At 38.0% G+C, this 19229-nt stretch overlaps 2 protein-coding genes across 2 annotated transcripts in view; both read right to left on the bottom strand.

The window, feature by feature from the left end:
- LOC116304832 (A.superbus venom factor 1) overlaps window positions 1-7608 on the bottom strand; it is a 70465-nt gene extending 62857 nt beyond the window's left edge. The window contains exons 1-16 of the mRNA XM_089024667.1: window positions 7430-7608; window positions 6303-6469; window positions 5585-5610; window positions 5067-5244; window positions 4741-4793; window positions 4647-4664; window positions 4465-4516; window positions 4044-4123; window positions 3857-3899; window positions 3651-3735; window positions 3475-3574; window positions 2627-2863; window positions 1776-1985; window positions 1126-1239; window positions 973-1041; window positions 430-627 (exon numbers count right to left, since the gene is read on the bottom strand). Coding sequence (XP_088880793.1) covers window positions 430-627; window positions 973-1041; window positions 1126-1239; window positions 1776-1985; window positions 2627-2863; window positions 3475-3574; window positions 3651-3735; window positions 3857-3899; window positions 4044-4123; window positions 4465-4516; window positions 4647-4664; window positions 4741-4793; window positions 5067-5244; window positions 5585-5610; window positions 6303-6469; window positions 7430-7503 — 1704 coding nt within the window. The 5' untranslated portion in view covers window positions 7504-7608. The remainder of the gene's footprint in view (window positions 1-429; window positions 628-972; window positions 1042-1125; window positions 1240-1775; window positions 1986-2626; window positions 2864-3474; window positions 3575-3650; window positions 3736-3856; window positions 3900-4043; window positions 4124-4464; window positions 4517-4646; window positions 4665-4740; window positions 4794-5066; window positions 5245-5584; window positions 5611-6302; window positions 6470-7429) is intronic.
- A 4615-nt stretch (window positions 7609-12223) lies between these two features.
- LOC116304834 (peroxiredoxin-6) lies at window positions 12224-16651 on the bottom strand. Its single transcript, XM_031714627.2, has 5 exons — window positions 16490-16651; window positions 14079-14370; window positions 13540-13613; window positions 13164-13236; window positions 12224-12519 (listed from the first exon to the last, which is right to left on the bottom strand). Exons 1-5 carry the CDS (start codon window positions 16573-16575, stop codon window positions 12388-12390), a joined length of 657 nt encoding a protein of 218 aa, XP_031570487.1. The 5' UTR covers window positions 16576-16651; the 3' UTR covers window positions 12224-12387.
- Window positions 16652-19229: the final 2578 nt, after the last annotated feature.

The following is a 19229-nucleotide window of genomic DNA, read 5'->3' as shown; positions in this document are numbered from 1 at the left end:
TGTTCATCGATTGTGATATTAAGGGAAAATGAAGGAGCTGGCAAAAAACTTTCTCGATTTCTTGATACGATTAACCGTGAAAGCTTCACATCTTATGTTGCTTTGGGTCCTTGGCAATCTCCAGGATGCTTTAAAGCTAAAGTAAAGCCTCATATCTGTTTGAGAGTGTCTCGTTTTCAACTAGAAAGGTTTTTTTCGCGAGAACGTCGCATATACTTATCGTTTTTTCAAAATGGCCGCCACCAAAATGAAGTGAGCGTGCGGTGGTCGATGGGATTGTTTATTTTTATCACAGTAATCATGCTTAGCGCGCCTTGTCAGATCAGATCACCCAGGAGGGCTTTTTGAAATAAACCCAAAAATAAAGACAAAAAAGAAATGGTGGTATTTTTGAAAGCAACTGCTTTGTACTTTTTGATGTTTTCTCACCTTGTTCGGAAATCTCTCCTCGACCTCCATCACAGCACTGTCAGCAACAACCTCGTTGTCCTTGGTTACGTAGTAAGCGAGAACTCGACATGCTGGTGACATCTCCTTGGTAACAGTGAATGTGAAGGTGCTGACGACATTGACGCCATCTTTGGGGCGAGTCAGGACTTGGAGCAAGATGCGTCCACGTGACAATACCTAGTCAACCGAAAATGAAAAAGTCTATATGCTTGTTGTTGGGGAGGCGTGAATCATTCAGATAAGTGGGGGAATGCCACCTCCCGATAAGAAGTTAGTAAGCCATGCTCCGAGTGAGGAAAGGAAGGAGGGAGCTAATTAAAGGTAGGGAGAATTTGGAAGTGTATCCGATTTTCCGACCGGAAGTAAAGGCCGCACGTCCAACGAAGAGGGACGGTGGGGAAGAATATGACGTATTGATTTCTAAAAAGATATTGTTCTTGAATACATGGCTATATCAGCTAGCAAGAAATGGTTGATGACGAAATGAAAAACGATAGCATAGCATTTAGAGGTGTTACCTACCATAAAGGTCAGAGATGAAATGTTGCCATTCTGGAAAACATCCCACATGGAGACGACTCCCACAATACCCTATAAAGCATTACGAATGTAAGACGACCTAAGTCAAGAGGTAAGGCTGGTTGAGCTTTTGAGTCGTAGTTCACACAAAGTTACCTTTGGTTTCTTTGGTCTAATGTGGAGATATCTTTTAGAAGGAGAATTGTAAGCCTTGGCTCTGAATTTGACAGCAGCATTGGCTTCTCCAAGACGATCATCTTTCGTCTCAACCTGTGAACGCAACCATAAAAAGTTCAGATAATCTTAGAACATCATCATGACGGCCATGTCTTCGTTTTGTCATTTTGGGGATAAGATTTTAGTACAATAACATGCAAAAGTAGAAAAGATATCAAAAAGGATAGGCAAACAATAATGACAGGCAAACACCCCCCCCCCCCCCCCCCCCAACACTCTCTACAATCCCCGGCCGTGAGTCTAGCCAACTACTACACAAGTCATTAGGGAGCTTATGCATGGAAGACGACAAAATCAACGAACGCAAATCAGATCATGATCATTACATGTCAATGTATACTACGCAAGTCTTTACAAGTGAATAGGGGTTTGGTCTTCTAAGACGACAGATCAAATTACCAGTTGAAAGCGGTTCACATAGTAACGGAACTTATTTTACTCTTAATCTTTCCCGCCCAAAATGAATTCTCTCCCAGGCTTTTTAAGCCATGGCGTCATTACATCGTTGACAACATCCGTTTCCTCCCCTATTTTAAATTAAAACAACCAAAAAATATCTTTTCTCTGACCTCAACTTCGATGTCTTTAACAGATCTCGGGACGTCTAGGATAAACTCAACACGCCCTTCACCATCCGTGTTGCCCTTCATATGTTTTCGTATTTGGTTGTTCAGTTTCTGCATCACGTTTACAGGTTTTCCTGTGTCACTGGTCCCTTTGGCTGATATTTGTACAGTCAAGTGGGAAGCAGGACGCTTGTTGGGGTATTTCACATCAATCTAAGAAAAAAACATGCGAGAATATGATGTAGCAGTGGTAATGATATTAAAGTGAACGACTTGAAGGTAAGATCATACATATGGGTCCACAGGATAGTAGAGAGCCATAGGGTGTCAGCGAAGTCAATGTGGAATCATAGTGAAGAGTCCAGTTTAACTGACAAGATACGATATTTATATTGTGAGAAGTGGCGTCTTTACTTAGGTTTTCAATATGAGCAGTGTAGTATCAGTATGAACTTTTTACACCTCTTCCAAAATACGCCCCCCCCCCTCCCCCCTAAACATATTGTTATGTATTTCTAATTTCTTGTCAAAAATATCAAAGTGACTGTTCATTTTTGAAGGAAAACGAAAATAGGAGAGAATAATAAGACGACGAGAATAAAAACTACCCCCCCCCCCCCCCCGGCCAACATACACACACACACACACCTACTGCATGCAGATCATACTTATGTCTTATTCCTAAGGTGCATGATACGTCATAGGTGTCATGTCGATTAACGATAACAAAGCATTCCTCATTAGCTTCTCTTGTTAGATCAACCAACATGGCGGCTGTTTCATTGTTATTTAATCTCAAGTTATTTTAGTAATGTCGTTTAATCCCAAGAATATAAGTGAAAATGTCTAGTTACCTTGATCACATACGGCATGGAAGGCTTGAAGTACATGGCTGTACTCTCGTAGCTTAGATGAAAAGGTGTCTTGACAAAATAGATGGAACTGTCTACTGCACTCTCGCGTGCACCAGTGGCTTGTTCTACCACATCAGCGTCGATTCGAAGCCTGCGACCATCAGGAAACCATGGCCTGAGAGCATGATTCTTGAGCAGACTTGTGTCTATCTTGAGTTGGACTTTTCCATCATTTAGCTTTAAACAAATAACAGACATGTTTAGCTTTGTGGCGTAATGTCTTTCTAATACTCCATTTTACAGTTTCGTTCCAAGTCGAGGCTAGAGTTTCCGCGCATGATAAAAAGTATAGTTTTGCTATGCGCGGAAACTGCAGCCTCGACTTGCAACTATTATTCGTGGTCACTCGAACGGAACTGTAAAATGGAGTGTTCAGACCAACGTGTCATTCCCTATAGTATCATTTCTTTGTTTAATTGTTGCGTATGAGAAAACACATGAATACGGATACAACTCAAACAAAGAATCGTCTTCTCAAGAGAATGACATTTGGTCTGAAATGGAAAATATTTATGCTCAAATTAAGTGGAACTTCTATCGAATAATATATAAACTTCGGTTACGAAAAAAGAAACGTAAAAGACAAAACGAAAAGTTTTCCTTTCTATGCTCTTTCTAAACTCTGATTTAAACACGCGAGATGCTGAGAGAACACGAGAAACATGGAGAGATGCGTAGGAAACTACGACGCGAAGCCGAATTCTTATAGCGCATTATCACATTATCGGAGATGCACGAACTGCGCCGACAATTGCGCACGAACTGACTAACGATCACTACAGAATTACCTTGGATGTGTTTACGAAAAACGCAATTTCAGTTTCTCCCTTCCCCGTGAGTGTAAGTCTTGTCATGACACTGCCTATAACTGGCTTACCGTATGTATATCTAGAGAAAAAAGAAATTACTATCAAAATGATCATAAATAATTTAGATTCTTATTAGATTGTAGAATCAATCTTACTTTGATACGATAGCAATGTGGATCCTCTTAGCTGAAGGTAGAACGTAACTTGGTCCGATAATACGTAGTGAAAACCGTGGCAGAACTGCAAGGTTTGACATACAAGGAACAGTTAATCTTGGCATAAAGTATGTGAAGAACAAGTAGGAAGAAGGACAGGGGAAGGAGAAGGAGAAGGAGAAGGAGACTAAAACTTAACCAATTACCGTATTCCTTGACTTCAAACTTGACAGTTGTGTTTTGGGAATTCTGAAAAAGAAATAAGACGAAGCATAAAATAAACAAATATCAGACTTGGGAACAAAACATTGAAAAACGGACAGCCATGCATATGAATAAAATTGTCTAAATATATGTAGAAATGGATATGGTTAAATTAGCTATTGAGATTACCAAATAACCGTATGTGATGGCAATGGTCCAGTTACCAATCAGAGAATGATCACCAAGATGAAGAGCTTTAGTGATAAAACCTGTACGAATAATAAAGAAGTATGCAATATAACATTAGGAGAAATAAGTTTAGATCTTCATGGCTTTTTTTGGACGATGCCCAGTGTGACACATTTATAAACAACACACTCTAAAAATGACGTATTTTACTATATATATTCAAGCAACGACCACCCAATCACCCAACAACCTCACCACCCTACCACTGCACCAATCCACCACTCCACCACCCCACCACCCCACCACCCCACCACCCCACCACCCCACCACCCCACCACCCCACCACCCCACCACCCCACCACCCCACCACCCCACCACCCCACCACCCCACCAGGTAAGATAGTGATAGTGTTTGACAAACCAGTATCCGAAGAAACGTTTGTCCATCGCTGGGCCAAGATTCCTTGTGGATTCTGTGTCAAAAAAATTTGGAATAAAAGTAGCAAAAAAGATAAGATTAAGAGTGATTAAAATATGGAGAAGAAAAACATTAAATGAAACAAAACGAAGAAATATGGGAATAAAAAGGGAATTTTTTTTTACCTTGATTAAGATGTTCACCTGCAAGAAAAAGAAAAACACTTTAAGGTGAACAACAGTACAAGACATGGTAAGGTTAACAACGACTGCAACCTACCTTATCTTTAGATGGTTTGAGATTGAAGTCCAAAGGCATGACCCGAAACTTTACTAAAATACAATTATAACTCAATATGAGTTTGTGACAAAGGGTTGCACTAATCTATAATTTTGATTTCTCAGTTGCCCTCCTCTTTGGACTCTCTAAAAACTCAACCACTCAAGCCTCCCAAAAAGTCTGAAAACCTTTATCTCTTATATGTTCTTGTACTTAATTGGACGTACAAAGCTTAAGAGTGCATGGAGACTATATCCTAGTTTGCGCACATGTAAGTTGGGGGACAAACACTTAGTTTGTTCACTACCTTATCTAAAAACTCTTACCAGTTTGTTTTGGTGTATAGATGGGTTTGTCTGTCTGTACCAGCACAATCTTGTCTCTGTAACTCAAGAGAACCTTGGTTTCTTTATGGAAAACCAATTGTGGATCGTTACACGTGGCCACGAGGTACAGATATTGGTTGTACTCGGTATCGTGGCTGGGGATGTCGCTAGGATTAACCTGGAAAAATGTTTTATATGATATGTAAATAAGGAACTAAAACTTCTGACAATACTTCAGTTTTGACTGAATTCTTTGTTGATCAACGTTAGCCTCGCTAATATTAGCCATTACAAGGTCGAGGAAAAACCTGGGTCGAGTTGGCATTCCAGTGCATTGTGGGACTGCTTTTTGGGGACATATTTTCAAGATGGCGTCTATTTCCTTTCCTAAACAGCCACACAATGCACTGCAATACTAAATCGACCCAGTCTTTCTCAGTCTTTCTCTTTCCTTTGTACCCAAGTTAGACCATGATGCACCATATTTATATGTTTCCAAACGTCTATTGCTCACGTACCTTTATTTTTAGAAGACCTGACTTGTCTGGAAAAATACAAAGGAAATGCTGATCAATTCTACAAATTTGTTAATCCATGACATAAGATTTATTTATTTATTTAGCTTCGCCATTCAAACACTCACATATGAACCCACTCACTCACACATACACACACACACACACACTAAAAACAATTACATACATACATAATGGCTGGGAAACCACTACAGCGTGTGCCAATTACAGTGGTCCCTCACATATTAACATAATTTTTTAAAAAAAGTTATTTTGTCCTTTTTTTTTTGTCCTTTTTCTCTAGATGATCCTTGATTATCCTTATTATTGACAGAAAAGTTAATAGCATGATGGGGAGCTCTGCAATCCTCGGTCTGTGTTACATTTTATACAGATGGTTTTTCATGTCCTAGGATCTTCCTGATGATGATGTAATGATAATAAATGAAGTGGGACCTAAATTCCCGATACCCTATGAGTAGTTTCCTTTCCTGGCAAGGGAAGGCAACGGCAAGGCAACTGAAACAAACGGTAACGGGGAAGGAAAGGAAAGAATTTAAAAAAAGAGAGAGAATTTAAAAAAATTGAGATTATCAAGGCAAAATAAGTGTCATTCCAACTCCTTATTTTAGTATAATAATTTCTCATTGAAACGATGTTGCATTATCCCACCATCGAACCGGGAACGTTCGTGTCCATTCGCTACTTTATCGTCACGCACCTGATGCGAATAATCCCTCGACGTGCGAGAAATTCGTTTTTCTGTTAGGAAACTCCTGCAGGAAGAACTTGACCTTGACAGGCCTTGTAACGCCAGTGACAGTCACAGCTACAGTCTCTTCTAGTCCCACATGGAAGACGTTGGGTGCGAGTATTATATACCCTGGGCTAAGGAAAAACAATAACGAGTACTTTAAGGACAATAACTTGACTATGGAGGACATATCGTTTATTTGTGGCTCGAGGAGTATTATTTGAGGGGTTTTGGGTGCCATTCTATACTATATTCATGTTAACAATCGAACCTTTTTACCTTTGCCGTAATTTTCCCATTTCAGTATAGTTAAGGAATGAGACTATAGGGAATGACACATGGTTTAAAATAGGAAAACATTGCGCCCAAGGTGAAGATCGGTCTTTTTTGTGCAACCCTTGCTGTACGGCAGCATTTATGCAGTGATTTATTTATCTATTTAGCTTTTACCACAATGACGTGAACTCAAAATTAACTAAAATATCTTCACAAGAATATCCAGCTCTTTCCTGCTCCTCATGAACATCAATTCGAGCTCAAGCTATACTACCCTGACTTACTACCAATGTGGTGACGTGGGGAAGAACGCGGGTGTCTTCATAAACACCTCGAGCAATTTGGTTTGAAAAAGTAATTTTGAATCGAAGGATTAATGGCGCTGAACCCGATTTTGAGTCACGCATGCATGCATTCGCAAGCCTCGTACCCTCGAATACATGGTGCTGGAGATTTTTATTTAAACAAGTGCTTCTTTCTCTTGACTCCGTCGAAAAAAAAGTCTCCTAGGCTAGGGCAAACCTGGCCGAAACCTGGAAAGACGACTACAATCTTTGGAATCAAAGAATGTTCCAAGGCATCAGGCCACAAGTCTGGAACCTTTATCTTGTACGGAAGCAAAAACAACTTCAGAATGGAGGACGAATGAAGACAATAAACAATAAACACAAGATAATTTTACACAATACAAAGACGAAGATAGGATGTTTTTCAATTCAAGGTTATCGAGGAATACATTGAAGACGTCCCACTAGGTGAGCGGAACTCATAAACATCCGTCACAAGTATTCATATAGGGAGGTTATTTATAAACCTACCTTTTGCAAAATACCAGTGACAAACCCATTGCGAGAAAAATCAGAAGGCATTTTAGTTTCACGTTTGGGCCCATGTTGTTAAAACGTCTGTGAAATTAAAATCTCTACGCAACTCAATAAAAGGAAACGACGATGACCCTCAAGTCTTTCTTCTTTAGGCTTCAATTCTGGGGAAGTTCAAAAGCAATCAACGTGATGACAGACCACCCTTGGCCTTGAAGTATAACTTGACTGAAACTCGAGACAGCAACAGGAAGAAGTGCACGACTCCAAGCAGGATGTCGAGTTGTTTGTCTTCCTTGAGCTTCTTGGAAAGTCGGATTCGGGTTACTAAACTTGGCAATTCAAAAACACATTCTGTCTGGTTTTCACTGGTATACAAAGTGCAATTCAGACGATCTGACACAAGTATACTCTCTTTCTTGCTTTTTATTTTCCTTTCTTTCAATCAAAGTTCCGAGGTACGGCACGGTCTTCCTTCCTTCATTTCTCTCTCGCTTTCTTCTTTCCTTTTCCCCCCTACATTTAATTTTTCTCTCAGTCTTTAATAAAAAGTGTCATGGCACAGCACGACAATCCGTTCTTAACGAAATTGGACCTGCGTAAAAAGTGTCCATCAAAGATAGTTATAGCATTGTGACTGAAGTTAAAATATAAAGCGGAGTGCATTGAAATGTCATTATTCAAATAAAGTCTTACTGAATATGGATGATAAAAAATTGTTAGGTTTTTTGGCTTAAAATACCAGTATGTTGACGAGTGGCTTCGCGAGATTCGAAGTATCCTGCAGGGGTCCTAACCTTCTTTCCAATCAATTTTCGCCGGAATGCCATTGATACTAAAGACTACTGATGTTAAATGAAATTCCCAGTGCATAAGATCTAATTTTCATCATCAAATCCTGATTACTACTTTAATATTATCCCTTCAGTACCCCACAAGAGGTAACTGAGTTACAGTTGGATTCATACGAAGGCGAAGATTACTACTACATAAGTTTAACCTAAAGTTGAACCAAAAAAATTTAATCATGTATTTTGTTTCACGAAGAGAAAATGATGGTCGAGTCTAGTCTGGTTGGGGCACAGGTAGCCCAAGCTTGGTTTCTGTGGTGTCCTGTTATAAGGAAATGTATGGGGAATCATCAAAAATTTCAATAAAATCATCAAAACGTGAAATAAAGCCTCGAAATTTTACCCTATCATTGAGAAATAGCACTTCTTTCGCTCTGCGTGGTTATTTTTTGAATTTAGCCCGTTTTAAGGATTTTTTCCCCACCAGTAAGAAATAAGAGAAGGTTGGAAACTCGGGATCCAAAAGCGAGCCATCACGAGTCTTTGAAACCTCGTACGTCTTCGAATTTTCTTTCCAGCGCCAAATTTTAGTCATGACCCTTCTCTCACATCCCTATAGAACCGAGAAAGTCGCATTAGAGATTAGTCTTCGCGTCTTTAAGCCATGAAATTTGCCTGTATTCACATACTACCTCGCTTGTTCTGACCCGTACTTGGAGCTCACTGTACACCAGTTCAACGGATTTCTTTCGGCAACCGATCCGAGGTCACGCCGGAAGTCTTCGTATCGTAAATGCGGATTCGATTTGGATATCGTATTTCTTCGAAATTATGGTGAGTGTATTTTTTAACGGCCTAAGATACAAAAGTATTTAACTTATGATTTCGAAAATTATGGCGAGTGTATTTTTTAACGGCCTAAGATACAAAAGTATTTAACTTATGATTTCGAAAATTATGGTGAGTGTATTTTTTAACGGCCTAAGATACGAAAGTATTTAACTTATAATTTCGAAAATTATGGTGAGTGTATTTTTTAACGGCCTAAGATACAAAAGTATTTAACTTATGATTTCGAAAATTATGGTGAGTGTATTTTTTAACGGCCTAAGATACGAAAGTATTTAACTTATAATTTCGAAAATTATGGTGAGTGTATTTTTTAACAGCCTAAGATACAAAAATATTTAACTTATAATTTCGAAGAAATACGATATCCAAATCGAATCCGCATTTACGATACGAAGACTTCCGGCGTGACCTCGGGTCGGTTGCCGAAAGAAATCCGTTGAACTGGTGTACAGTGAGCTCCAAGTACGGGTCAGAACAAGCGAGGTAGTATGTGAATACAGGCAAATTTCATGGCTTAAAGACGCGAAGACTAATCTCTAATGCGACTTTCTCGGTTCTATAGGGATGTGAGAGAAGGGTCATGACTAAAATTTGGCGCTGGAAAGAAAATTCGAAGACGTACGAGGTTTCAAAGACTCGTGATGGCTCGCTTTTGGATCCCGAGTTTCCAACCTTCTCTTATTTCTTACTGGTGGGGAAAAAATCCTTAAAACGGGCTAAATTCAAAAAATAACCACGCAGAGCGAAAGAAGTGCTATTTCTCAATGATAGGGTAAAATTTCGAGGCTTTATTTCACGTTTTGATGATTTTATTGAAATTTTTGATGATTCCCCATACATTTCCTTATAACAGGACACCACAGAAACCAAGCTTGGGCTACCTGTGGTTGGGGTGTGTAGCGGAGGTACTTGTTGCCAGAGGGCATTTCCTTGACACGAACCCCCTTGGGGAAGAGATTGGCAGCTTCTTCCTGAAAGATGTTTGGCAGGACCATACGCTCCTCTCCAACATGTCCAGGAATAAAGATAAATTTATGTTTCTTATTACGATGCACTTAGACCAGAGGTAGCTCCTATTCTGTTTGTGGCAGCCTACTTTATGCAGTAAGTGTATGGGAATTTAAAAGTTTCGGGTTTTTTTTGTTTTTTGTTTTGTTGCTAAAATCATTTAATACTGGAAGTTCCACATGATTTCTAAAGTTGTTTGATCTTTGAATTCCAATGAATCTATGGAACAAATTTTCATCTACGAGCTTTACATAAATAGACAGCATTACCTTGAGCGGAATGCTAGGTGCCATTTCAGACCACGTGTCATTCTCTTGAGAAGAAGCTGTCTCTTCTCATGCGCAACCGTTTAACAAAGAAAGTATACTCAAGGTATTGACACGTGGACAAAAATGGGGAAACACTACGCACAAGGTAAAGAGGTTCATTCACCGCTTTCCATATTTATCGAGTGGGATTTCTGCGCAGTAGAGATTAGTAATTCACTAGATCTAAGACATTTATGGTCCATGCCCCTGCACGTGACGTCAAAGAAGCTCAATTTGGAGTACAAAACAAAAAAAATTCAATTTCATGAGAATTGGAATTGTTATGTCCTCCAAATAAAGCTGCATTCCAACGTCCTCAGATAAGGGGTGTATTCGCTCAGCTGATAAAAGTTTTTGAATCTCATTATCTGCTCCAAATGGTGGTCAAACACTACCCACCATGTGTTGTGGACAAGAAAGGATCCTATTGAAAACTTAAGATTCATCTGATGAATATTCCGCACGAGACAGGAAAATGAAGTGAAGTGAAAGCCAGCAATAGTGCGGCAGATATGTGGCTTAATCGTTCGCTTTGAGGTCAAAAGCACCAAAACTAACGCTCTTGATCAAGAGATTTGTCAGTTTGGCCTTGATGCATGTATGTTCGCTTCATTCGGATATTTTCAGCGTTGTAGTATGAGCCTGAAAATCATCAGATATTTTGAGTGCAAATGATTGGAAACTAGATTCATTAAACTATAAGTGATGTTCTACCTTGCTATATTAACAATTGCAAAAATCATGCATTGATTTCTGGCTAAAAATGATTCATCAAATTTATGAACTGAGGTTGAGCTTTGCAAACAGATACATGATGAATATGCTATGAAACAGAATAGAAATAAAGAATAAATTACACGTATGTTCCTGCAATGAACTTATGGAACTCGATTGGCTCTTCCCTGGAGTCCGCCTTGAAGTTAGGAAACACATCGCCGAGGTTGACCATTTTAAACTGCTGTGCGACGAGTTGGTGAATTGATGCGACAAGTTGTTGATGCAAAAGTCTGCTCACCCCCACACCACGAAGTGAACGTCAAGTGAAAACCTTTGATTGAAGACTTTTTAAATTCAATATCTTGATGTTTAGGGCCGGGCAATTAGATTTTTGAAGGGGGGGGGGGGGGGGGGGGTTGATGGGCGGGTTGGGCAAAAAGCAAAAAAATTTCAGGCACAGCTTTAGAGAGTGAAAAATAATCGTGCACAAGGAAAGTGCCAGAAAAAAATTCCAAATCAAATTCCTCGAATTCATTCAGAGGGGTATAGGGGACAAACCTTATACACAGGCAATCCAAGCTCGGTTTTTATGATAGTAATTTAGGCTCACCTTCGTAATATGTTTGGAAAATTTGGAATTGATGTGATGTACTGTCAACAAAAATAGCCATTTACGGCTTGCGCATGTTTTTTTTCATTTCAGACCACGTGTCATTCTATCGAGAATAAGATTCTTTGTTTAAGCTGCATCCAAATTCATGTGTCTTTTTATATGCAACTGTCAAACAAAGAAATGATATTCTAGGAAATGGCAAAAGGTCTGAAAAGGGAAAAAATTACGCCCAAGCTAAATTTGAAGTTGGGTCAACCAAACAAAATTCACGGTGGTAAAGAAGGAGGGAGGGAAGGAGGAGGGGGGAAGGTTCAAATCACTTTTCACGAAATAACCCTTAGACTTTCGCAAAGTCACTCGCTCGCTGGGCTCGAGAAATTCTCTTCGCTCTTATAAATAATTCTCGCAGGAGACGAGAAAGGATGACTTGGAGCAAGTCTGAATAATTTCTACAAATTTAGGATAATATGTTAAAACTTTACTCTGTAATAAAGAAAAAGCGTATGATGAAAAAGTTTAATACTTTGTCACATTTCTGGACGTAGCACCTACAAAGATACACTTCCCTCATGGAGACTATATTCTACTCTGTACGTACTATAAAACTGTTAAAACTGTCTCGTAGTCCTGTTACGTTGCATCTTCAGTGTGAAGAGTTTGTTGTGTTTATTCTGGTTGGGGGGTGTAGCGGAGGTATTGCTTGCCTGAAGGGAGTTCCTTGACCTTGACGCCCTTAGGGAAGAGCTTGACAGCATCTTCTTGAGAGACACTGGGCAGAACCATGCAGTCTTCTCCACTCTATGGGGAAGAAAAGAATGGATGGGAGGGTTGTCAGATGGGCCACAAATGGATGAATGGGCAAACGGATTTATGGTTGGACAGGGGGATGGCGGGATGGCGGGATGGGCAAACGGATTTATGGTTGGACAGGGGGATGGCTGGATGGCGGGATGGCGGGATGGCGGGATGGCTGGATGGCTGGATGGCTGGATGGCTGGATGGCTGGATGGCTGGATGGCTGGATGGCTGGATGGCTGGATGGCTGGATGGCTGGATGGCTGGATGGCTGGATGGCTGGGTGGATGGATGGATGGATGGATGGATGGCTGGGTGGATAGATGGATGGCTGGGTGGATGGATGGCTGGATAGATAGATGGACGGCTGGATAGATGGATGGCTGGATAGGTGGATGGATGGCTGGATAGGTGGATGGCTGGATAGATGGATGGCTGGATAGATGGATAGCTGGATAGATGGATAGCTGGATAGCTGGATAGATGGATGGAGGGAGAGAGGGATGGATGCATGGCTAGATACATGAATAACTAAATACACTTACTAATGCATAAATATGTGAAGGAAGAAATGCAGAAAAGTGAAGATAGGAACTGGCAATCTAATACTTTCTGATATGCAAAAAATAGTAATAAATATAATTTACCTTCCAGTCAACAGGTGTGGCTACCTTCTTTGTGGCCGTCAACTGAAGGGAGTCGATCACACGAAGAATCTCACTGGAATAAACATGGAAAAACAATAGACATTTTTAACTTGCAAGGAATTCATAAAGGTTAATAAGTTGGTGGGTGGCATAGCTTGGTTAATGTAGTTGCACTATAAAAAAGATACTCCAGAAAATATTGTAACATTGTCTGAAATGAGAAAAACGTACCCCAATAGCTTAAGAAGCCTATTCTAGATTACAAATGTAGTTGTTGGAGCTAATTAAATAATCTATTTAATTTATTATTTATCTATTAATCAAATTAAAATTAATTAATAAATAATCTTCAGTGTCATGATGAATAGAGACTCACTTGAAATTGCGTCCAGTGGTGGCAGGGTACAGAATTGAAAGCTTGAGCTTCTTGTCTGGCCCAATAATGAATACCTTAAAAGTAAATAGAAAAAACTGTCTTTTTGTGTTCTTTGGCTGACTTTCTGCTTCGGCAAATTGTTCCAAAAGACATAAAATAACTGCCATAAACCTCCAATGGGTGGAAGCAGTGCTTTATGTGAGCACACCACTCATACATATCTCATGCATTTTCAGTTGCGTTTTTTTAAAATTTCTATCCATAATAATGGCCATTGTATTTTGTATTTTATAAAAGAAATAAAAAACCTGCCCTGCAAGTGCTGACATGTGCAGTAATAAAACACTAGGGGATTGCCAGAACACTTAAAAAGATGACTAATATTTTAATGGAAAAAGTTAACTAGTATATAGATCTTTTTTTTTTTTTTTTACATTTTTTTAAATCATTTGTCATTTTTATAAATATAACAAAACAAACCAAAAGAAGAACACTAGTAAATCATAGCATATATATAGCTTGTATATAGATCAACTCACAGCTCGGCATGTCAGAGGAAGACCCTTGGCATCCTTTTCATCAGGATCGACCATTCCCAGCTGAACAGCCAACTCTCTCTTGGGATCAGCCAGGATTGAATAAGGAAATCCTTCACCACTATAAGCATTGATGTCCTTGATCCACCCTTTGTGAGACTCGACATCATCACAAGATAGAGCAATCATCTTGACACCACGCTTCTTGAATTCACCTGCGAGTTGTGCCACACGACCAAGCTCTGTTGTGCAGACTGGGGTATAGTCAGCAGGGTGAGAAAACATAATGGCCCACCTTCGAGTGAAAAAAAGTTATAAATAACTTTATGTAATGTTTAATAAACGAGCAGGAGTGTTTTATCGGGTATAAAACACGAGGCGCAGCCGAGTGGTTTTGGACCCGATAAAACACGATCTGCGAGATTATTGAACGGCTTAGAAAACTTATGATGTTTGTTCTCATTGTGTACCGATTTTTTTACGAAATGAACCAAGTTTGATAGAGAAAATCCAAGTTAAAGTTTATGCAAATGAAGACGAATCTATATCAGATATAAAATCACCTTCATGGTCATGATTTCTATTGTGTTTTCTTCATGAATTATTAATGAGTTTTCTAAATTTTATTAGACTTAATGTCTGAGATATAACATGCTTGCTGATTGGTCAGCTACCGTGTTTATATCAGAGAACAGACACATATGCACAAAGCCATTTAAAAATATTTTATAAAAACAATATAAAACACCTGCTTATGTCTTATATACTGTGATATAAACACTCTGGGAGCTGTAGAGCAGTTGAGAAGCAAGAGAATTAACACTCAGCTACCACTCATGTTCTTAAGCTTGCTTCTCTCGTGCTCTATAGCTCCCAGCATGTTCATATCACAGTACAGAGTCGTGCAAATGCATTGTAATTTCTACAGCGACGAATACTGAATACTGCATACTAAATGGGGTATTCAATCAATCAGTCAACTCTATTTATCCAGGGTTAACAGCTCTGTAAACTGATTTTCAGACATGAAATATTTAAATATTTTTATGCACTTTTTAAACCTTAAGTGTCTAATATATATATATATATATATATATTAGTTTTCTTTAATAACAGTTTGGAAGGTTTTTAAATTGCCATGGTAATTTGGCCACATGTGTCTGTGCATGCATTGACCCTCATGTAGTTGAAAGACAATGTCCATGAACAGACCTAACTCAGATATCATGGCTCATCAGATGATGGATATTTGTCATTATTTTTTGGTTCATAATTTAGTAAATTGCTCTGCTGTGAGCTCACAGACCAATTCAAATGCAAGTAAGAATGAGTTGACCTATATACAAGTATATTTCTCAACACTTGTGCAACACAAGTGCTTTATAAATGTACACAGCACAGCAAGCAAGTTTTGTAATTTCTTTTATAAAATACAAATTATGCAACTGTATATATGGATAGAAATGATGCACTGATGAAAGTGTGCATGCTTGTTTTGTATAGTCTCATAAAGCACTCCCAACCAATCAGAATGCAAGATTCATAACAGATAATTTATGAACAACTAATATATACCACCCAAGGACTTGTGTGCTGAGCTGTAGACCATATCTTGAACCGTTTTAGGTTTTTGGGCAGCATATGCAAGCTAGTATTGCTTTACGCCTCACCTTATGTATGCTGCCTCAAATATGTTTATACCATCATTATTGTACAATACAAAAACTTGCGTATATGAATTAAAGTACAGGTAATTGAAATGTTGAAGATTTCATGCATGCCCGCACAGATAATAGTGTATAAACCACACATATATTGTAATATATTCTTTTGTAAAGTAATAATATGTGAGCTATTCTCTAAAATTTCCTAGATTTATCCTTTGAACAAACACTAGTATAGCTGTGTTCAAAAACTTCCAAATCAAAAGAATTGGAAAATCTAGGTATTCCAAATTAACTGTTTATTTTTATGAACTTCATTACATGCAAAATGTTCCAAAATACTCTTTATACACTCTATTCTGTAAACGTATATAGCTAATCCTTTAGCAAAGCTATTCGACATTTCACTTTAGCAAATATAGAATCTTGTTCGCATGTGTAAATAGGCTGCTTTTTCTAAGCAACTTCGTGCAATTATTCAAAGCAACTGAGCTTCCATAACTAAAGGTTTATAGCACATCTCATGCTGTTCATACCATGAATATTGCAGACTATTTTCCTAATTTTATATCAGCTATGCGCATTGTTAAAAAGTTTCAGTGTTATTCCTGGAATACGGATTAAAAATTTTTAGTTTAAAGAGGTTCGAATATTGCACAATATCTGAAAATTATGCATAACTGGTTTATAACTATTACGAAACTATGAATCAAAAATCGAAGTTGTAAATCAAGTAAACTCAATACTTACGTTCCCTCAATGAACTGATGGAACTGAATAGGTCCATCACTGGACTCTGCTTTGAAATCAGGGAAAATATCTCCAAGATTGACCATTTTTGCAAGAGTTTTCGAGAGACAATCACCAGGAACTCAGAACAATGATCGAATGAAGGAGGGAGAGCAGTAGTGGGGCTGGGCTTATGTAGGTTAGAACAACCAATCAGATGGCTCGTTATATGAACTTTTGACCCCTTAGGGAACCCAAATCTCGTATGATTTTACAAATGCATCTACATGTTTTAAAAGTGATAATAGACTGTTTTTGAATTCGAACAAAGATACAGTGTTAGTCTTTTTGCAGCATCAGATGTTTTACCAATCATTTGCCAAAAGCGATGTGAATATCGTATGGTAAGAAAATATATAATTTATATTTCAAACAAATCGTGAACATGCCTTGCCCATTTAATTAACGTAACTCTAGGTTGCTTTTAGTTGTTTTAAAATGACCTATATTTTCTCTTTTCAAATGATACATTTTTTCGTCCCATACATTTACTGTATCACACCGCAAATGTATTGCTTGGGCTGCCTGTGGTCTTCCCCCGCTCGCCTTAGTCTTCCTCGTTTTCACTACAGGATACCCATTCCTTTCGAACAGAAAAAAAAGCCTCGCAGGACACTGTTTATGAGTAAAACAGATTAAAAAATCGAAATGAATACGAAAATGAGGTTTCTTTTTAAGCGTGCCTTAAATATTGGACTCCAACATTCCACATTAAAAACTACATTGTATTAGTATGTTGCATTTGCGCCACTTGAACGAATTTCGCGTCGCAAGTGCATATTCATGGGATAACTTATTCAATCGTGCGATTGTTTGTGCGATGCAAATTACTGGGGGCATCACGCAGAAACAGATGATGCCTTCATGATCAATGACATGTTCACACTTGATTTTAAACTGGATAACAATATACCTTTTACGATCAATTTTATCCAAAAAAGGAATAAAAGTGGCCCGGTTTGGCGTTATTTTGTAAGGGCGCCATTGCATGAATCAAATCGGAAAACTCTAGGTAAATGTCTCATAATGATACTCTATGCCAACCAGCCATTAAAAATTAATAAGCTTTCTGCAATGAGAATGTTGTTTCTGGTAAAGATGAGGAATAATATTAAGATGATCATGATGATCGTAGATTTGGGGTCACAATACAGCTAGTGAGCTCTGCATGGTGCAAATTAAACTGTAAAAAGTTTTTTTATGTTTACTAAAGCACCACGCATGAAAGGTCGAAAAACACTGATATCTATTTTGATAAAATTCACTTTTGGACCATAAAAATTTTCTAATATATCTTTAATTTTATCAGTTGGTTAATTAGTCCTAGTTTTCTCTTCTTTGTGCTTGGTGGTCGGTCCAACTTCATGGCATCAGTCTTTCTTTCATATTCGACATGTCTTATGATAATCAAGACTTGCCACACAACCATACATTTGTTTGTAATTTATAGTGCTTTCAAAAAAAATTACTCGCAAAATAATGAATAAATTACTCTCAAATTTTCAGTAGTTACTAAATAAGACATTCTTTTTCGATTTCTGGAGTCGGTTTGCTCGTAGCTTGAAATTGTTTTTATGCTAATGAGGAAAAAACGTAAACAACTTCGGCCTATAGTTTGCATGACCTTTATATGGACTGCAGACTAAAGAGCTAGGTAAATTTGATTTCCTTGTAAGTATACCTCCATTCTTTTTGTTTTGTTTTGTTTGTTTGTTTTTTGTTTGTTTGTTGTTGTTTTTTTTTTTTTGCATCTCATTAGAAATTTTCATATACGCCTATGTTGCACGAAGCAATTGCAGTTTATATTTTTCATGCTTCCACTACTCAGCCATTATAACCAAAGATTCCCTGAGGCAAATCCGCAATCCAAGGCCGTACACGATTAACATTTGTATCGAGAATTTTTCATTTCTATTCATATGTAATAATTAATCCCTATTCAACCAAAACCCTGTGGCATCTTAATCATCGTATATTATTCCGTAAAATACATTCCTTACTATACGATGGAACGTAATAAAAGATAAGAACACATTTGTACACAATCGAGAGGAAGTCTGCGCAAAGGCGAACTCAAAATGGAAGTATTATTATTATCATTATTCATAGCATCAATAGCTGGGATAAAAAATGCATGAATCAAATCTGTAAACAACTTTTTTAGACTCAGTTATTTAACAATAACCTTGAGAGCGCATTTTCTAATGCCATCCATTCTCGATTTTGGAAAACAACTTTATTAGAGTGAGCAAGAACAATTAAAGAATTGGCACGCATTGATTCCGCAGTAATTGATTTTTATTTTGCAATGATTTAAAAACAAGTCAGAATGTCATTTGCCTTTTGTCTCAAGATACGCATATGTGCACCCAACTTAAAAACGCACAATGAAACAAATTCAATTTTAACAGTTATAATGACACAAATTTTATGAAAAAAGGACAAAAGTAAACCTATTTGCTGTACCAGAAAGCAATGGCGTTTTGAAATGAAAATCTATTTAGATCCGTTTTAGTAGAACTCTAGGTTTTATGAGTTAGAAGATAGCGCAATAAGGAAATGTACCAGAACAAAAATGTGCGTCCTATTGAAAAGATTTAATGAATGAAAGCCTTGGACTTTAAACTTTAAACTAATTAAACTACTCAGTGATAAAAACATTATTATTCGAGTCAGTGAATCAGAAAATTTTGAGGCTTAG

This window comes from Actinia tenebrosa, unplaced genomic scaffold (assembly GCF_029948245.1).
Source record: "Actinia tenebrosa isolate PJP-AT-01 unplaced genomic scaffold, QUT_ActTen_1.0 PGA_scaffold9__36_contigs__length_13948895, whole genome shotgun sequence".
NCBI classification, from domain to species: domain Eukaryota; kingdom Metazoa; phylum Cnidaria; class Anthozoa; order Actiniaria; family Actiniidae; genus Actinia; species Actinia tenebrosa.
Note: the sequence above shows the minus strand (reverse complement) of the source record. Positions and strands in the feature narration are given on the sequence as shown.